The sequence below is a fragment of the Penaeus japonicus genome, unplaced genomic scaffold, assembly GCF_977035675.1.
Source record: "Penaeus japonicus unplaced genomic scaffold, GWHDUDI00000001_assembly GWHDUDI00000011, whole genome shotgun sequence".
Lineage (NCBI taxonomy): Eukaryota > Metazoa > Arthropoda > Malacostraca > Decapoda > Penaeidae > Penaeus > Penaeus japonicus.
The window spans coordinates 15,118,518-15,123,517 of record NW_028234413.1 but is presented as its reverse complement, the minus strand read 5'-3'; the positions used below and the strand labels follow the sequence as shown (position 1 = coordinate 15,123,517).

The following is a 5,000-nucleotide window of genomic DNA, read 5'->3' as shown; positions in this document are numbered from 1 at the left end:
GAGATGAGGATGAGAGAGGAGAGAGAAGAGAGAGAGAAGAGAGAGAGATGAGAGAGAGAGAGAGAGAGAGAGGAGAGAGAAGAGAGAGAGAGAGAGAGAGAGAGAGAGAGAGAGAGAGAGAGAGAGAGAGAAAGAGAGAGAAAGAGAGAGAAAGAGAGAGAAAAAGAGAGAAAGAGAGAAAGAGAGAAAGAGAGAGAGGGAGAGAGGGAGAGAGAATGGGAGAGAGGGAGAGAGAATGGGATTAAGCGTGAGAGTGAGAGTGTGAGTATGAGAGTGAGTGCAAGTGTAAGTGAGTGAAAGTGAAAGTGAAAGTGAAAGCGAAAGTGAGCGTAAGTATGTGAGTGAGTGTACGTATGCCTGTGTGTTGGTCCGTATCCGTATGTGTGCGTCAGGAATAAGCCAAACAGTAGGCCTAACGTACTAAACTGCCTCATGTTTCGGCCAAGTCCTAAGCTAAGCAATTCCAGACACGGCTGGTTTGAGACAAGACAAAAACAAGGAGAGGGAGAAGGCGAAGAGAGGGAAAAAATCAACCCATTTCAAAATAGCTTCTAAATAAAATGCAAATGAGTAACAGCTGAACGTCCAGACAACAGACAATGACGGGGTATTGGGAGGGGGGGATATAGAATATTCATGGTTAGATTACATAAAGGAAAAGGAGCCTGACGGGAAATAAATAACATTATCCACAAAAAGGGTTTATTGAAATATTCAACAGAAAAGAGCCAGTCAGTTTCTGAATTATTACAAATACAGCTCATAAAATGAAATAAAATACATAACCGAAAAAAAAACATAAAATCAAGATAGACATTAGGCCCTGCAATCGAAAAAAATAACAAGTAAATCAAAATCACGAAGACAAAAAAAAAACGAAAAGAAAACGCGAACGGACGGTGGGACGGCAATTTAGATAACGAAAGGAAAGAAGACACACAAAGACACACAATACATGCAACTCGGCACAGACGAACGAAGACGTTATACCCGGAGAGCAAAAGCTAAAAAGGGCAATTTGTAGGTCCGAGTGGGCGTAGCGGTGGGCGTGCTCGAGTACAGGACACTAGAAGGAGCTCCTGTGGGTGTGCGAGGAGCCATGTGACTCCCAACGCTGGATCACCATATTTATTTCCTATCCTCATATTTCCCCAATCTATTTTCTTTTTTTTCCATTACTTTCTTTTTTCTTTATTATGTCTTTCGTTCTATATATTTGCCGAGGATGAGGGGGGACGGAGGGGGGAGGGAGGGAGGGAGGGAGGGATAGTGATATGTGATTAGAGGCTGAGGTGGCTAGGGTAAGTATGTGAGGGGCAGGGGAAAGGGAGCACGTCTCTAGGGGAAGAGGAACATGATGGGAGGGTTGTGTGGTGGGGTGGGGTAGGAGTCAGTCCGTTAAGGGAAGTTGGTGCAGGGGGGTGGTCATATGATGGAGGGAGGGGAAAGGGCCAAGAAGGGAGAGCGAAAGAGCCGGAAGTACCAGAGGAGGAGAAGGGAGTGGAAAAGTAATGGGAAAAAGAGGGAATATAAAAAGAAAGTTGAAAGAAAAGTAAGCAAGCGGTAGAAATATCCGAGGGTAGGGGGGGGGTGAGAAGGAGGGAGGGAAAGATATAAGGAAGCGGGGGTGGGAAGGAGAGAGGGGAAAATATAAGGAAAGCGGAATGAGGAATGAGCGAGCGGCGGACGTGCCGTGTAAGGAGATAAAGCTACCTCATACGTGACTATACGGGATAGATAGGTGTCTGGCGTCCGTCTGGTAGTTTTCACTATACTACTCTATTCATACTCAGCCTTGTCATACATTACATTCTATCCTCTCTCAGTACTATATCTCTCTCTCTCTCTTTCTTCTACCCCTCTCCACCCAATCAATCACTTTTTCATCCCCCTCTTTTTTAATTTCGTTCTATTAATCTTTCTCTTTCTAACGCTCCTCCCGATATTACTTTTTTTTCCTAATCATCTCCCTTATTTCGTTGATTTTTTTTACGTGTTTCCCTATTCTCTCGTGCATCTTCCTCTCTTCTCGCCCTAATCATTTCTTTATCCCTTCTCATCTTTCATCCTACCTCCAGCTCTCCAGCCCTCCAGTTCTCCTCCCTTTGCCGACTTCTTCGCCTTCGGGGGGGGGGGGGTTACAGAGGGGAGAGAGAGGAGGGGAAGGAGGAGGGTTCATAAGAGAGGATACAGAGAAGGTGAGTGGGAAGGAGGAAGGGAGAGAGAAAGGGTGTTGAGAGGGAGAGGGAGTAAGGGTTAAGGGTAGAGAGGGTACATAAGAGAGGGAGAGGGTCCACACTAGATCGAGAGACGTGGGGAAGGGGAGAGGGTACAGAGGGAAAGGAGAGGATGGGGTGTGAAAGAGAGATACAGAGGAGAGGCGTAAAAAAAAGAAAAAAAAAAGGGGTGAGATGGAGGTCTCGCGGAGTCAAACGGAGAGGGGAGGGGAGGGAAGGGGAGGAGAGGGGAAGGGAGGGAAGGGGGAGGGTGACCAGGGGGAGGCCAGACAAAAGGACTGTCACCTTGCGTCCGTAGATTTAGTCTGGCTAATAAAGGTCACGGAAAGCTGGCATTCATGGTCTCGTTTCCGGTTGTTGAGGAGAGCATTCCGCCGTTCAGCTCTAAAGATCCCGGCGCTTTAAATCTGATAATAAAGCTGTGTTATGCAGTGCCCGAGTCAAGCACCGTCAGGGAGCGGGTGATAAGAGGGAGGGAGGGAGGGAGAGAGGGAGGGAGGGAGGGAGGGAGGGAGGGAGGGAGGGAAGGGAGAGGATGGAGGGGAGGGGAGGGGAAGGGAGAGGGAAGGAAAAGGAAAGGAGAGGGAAGGGGAAGGAAGGAGAGGGAAGGAAAGGGAAGGGAAGGGAGAGGAAGAGGGGTGAAGGGAGGGAAGGAGGGAAAGAGAGGGAGGAAGAGGAAGGGGGGGAGGAAGGAAGGGAGGGCGGGAGGGAGGGAGGGAGGGAGGGGAGAGGAGAGGGGAGAGGGGAGAGGGGAGGAGAGGAGAGGAAAGGGAAGGAAAAGGAAAGGAAAGGAAAGGGGAGGGGAGGGGAGAAGAGAGAAGACGGAAGGAAGGGAGAGAAGGGAGAAAGGAATGGGAAGGAAAAGGAAAAGGAAAGGGAAAGGATGGGATAGGAGAGGGATGGGAGAGGGAGAGGAAAAAGGGTGAAGGGAGGGAGGGAGGGAGAAAAAGCAGAATGGAATAGTTCTCAGTAATTCCTTTCCACTGAAACCAAATAGGAAAGGAGGGTAAAAAACGCACATTAGAAGATATTACAACAACTCTCACCCGCTAGTTAAGGTTAAGACACACTAATAACCAACACTAGTAATTAGTAATCCATACCCATCACAGACTATCTAGTCCCTATCCGTTACAATTAATATAATATATACGAAAACACCATCGTTAGAATTCCTAAGTGACTGGACCATAAAAAAAAAGCTCGAAAGATGTGTTCCGTATCATATCTTAATGCGGCCTCGTGATGCCTAGAGATTCGAGTACGAATCCCTCGGCATGTTTAGTGATGGGCGTCGGTGGTGGTGGAAACCTCCCCCGCAGGAGCTTACCCTTCGTCAGGTCCTCGTCGCTACGGCGGAGGAGCTGGGCCGTGGCGGGCGGGTCCTCGTCATCGCCGCTGCTGTCGTCGCCGCAGCGGTACTCACCTGCGACAGGAAACGGATACTTAATTTTCTTTTAACAAATGCGACAAATGCGACAGTCATTAGTGATTGGTTTATTGGTTTTCGATATGTGATTTGGGGGAAGGCGCGTCACAACAAATCCGCCATAAAATGATATCTGAAAAGGTTTAAAAAGGCCAACATACATGAGGCTTCAAGACCTAGACACACATACAGATAGGTTGTTCATGTCTATGACTTTGTATACTTCTAGTAAACAACAATAACAACAGCATCAAACAACAATAAAATATTTCCTAGTGATTCTTCCCCCGCTGAATGTCAAATACGTCAAACTCTCTCAAAGAAAAAGAAAATTTCAAAGTATTTCTCATCCACCTCCCTCTAAAATAAACACGTATGTTGATTCCAAAGAAAGCAAGGCGCATTTGGCCCGACAGATTTTTCTTATTAATCAGATATTTCTCTTTAATGAGCATGCACGCGGGAGTTCGCCCGCCTCATTATCCCGTGAAATATGAAAGATAATTACGTCAGTTAGTATCGAGGACAAACAAATAAAACATCCAAGCACACATGCGCACACGCCCGAATACACAAGCCCAGTTTGTACAAAGATGAAATGATATTCAGCCACTAATCAAATCACTATCATTCTTGCTGTGTTTCGTGTCCCCGAAATCAGCTATTTCAGATGGAGTATTATTCGAATAACGGTGTTCCATTCTGAAGCAATGAGGCTGGAGAGCAATCAGTTTTAAGAAAACCTTAAAAAAAAAATTAAGAATAAAGAAGACACTACATCACGTTCCCTTAAAAAGTCTTGCGAGTTTGCACTCGGCTATTACGTAACTAAATCAAGGATTTTCGCTTAGGTCTGATTTATTTTGGCTCTATGCCTTCGGTTTCACTCTCCCGTATCTGAAGGGCTATACCACTTCATACTCACTCATTTCCTAGTATGCCGAAATCTCTCTCCCTCTCTCTCTCCCTCTCTCCCTCTCCCTCTCCCTCTCCCTCTACCCCTCTTTCTCTCTCTCCCTCCACCCCTCTTTCTCTCTCTCCCTCCACCCCTCTTTCTCTCTCTCCCTCTACCCCTCTTTCTCTCTCTCCCTATACCCCTCTTTCTCTCTCTCCATCATCCTCTTCTATCATCTCTCTCTTCACTCATCCCCATTCCTTCCTGCTCCCTCCTCCCCCCCTTCTCTTCTCTCATCACTCCCCCCCTTCTCTCTCCTCTCTCCCCCTTCTCTCTCGCTTCGCGATTCCTCGGTCCTCTCCTACCTTCTCTCTCTCTCTCTCTCTCTCCTCTCTCTCTCTCTCTTCTCTCTCCTAAATCCCTCCTCCAATTCATCCCT

At 47.1% G+C, this 5,000-nt stretch overlaps 1 protein-coding gene across 5 annotated transcripts in view; it reads right to left on the bottom strand.

Annotated features, from left to right (window-relative positions):
* LOC122251372 (protein Fe65 homolog) overlaps positions 1-5,000 on the bottom strand; it is an 808,281-nt gene that overhangs the window by 512,033 nt on the left and 291,248 nt on the right. For 3 of the 5 annotated variants that reach the window (XM_086541643.1, XM_086541645.1, XM_086541644.1), the window contains one exon: positions 3,568-3,663. The exons of the other annotated variants lie outside the window; for them this stretch is intronic. In XM_086541643.1, coding sequence (XP_086397769.1) covers positions 3,568-3,663 — 96 coding nt within the window. The remainder of the gene's footprint in view (positions 1-3,567; positions 3,664-5,000) is intronic. 5 annotated transcript variants of the gene reach the window in all.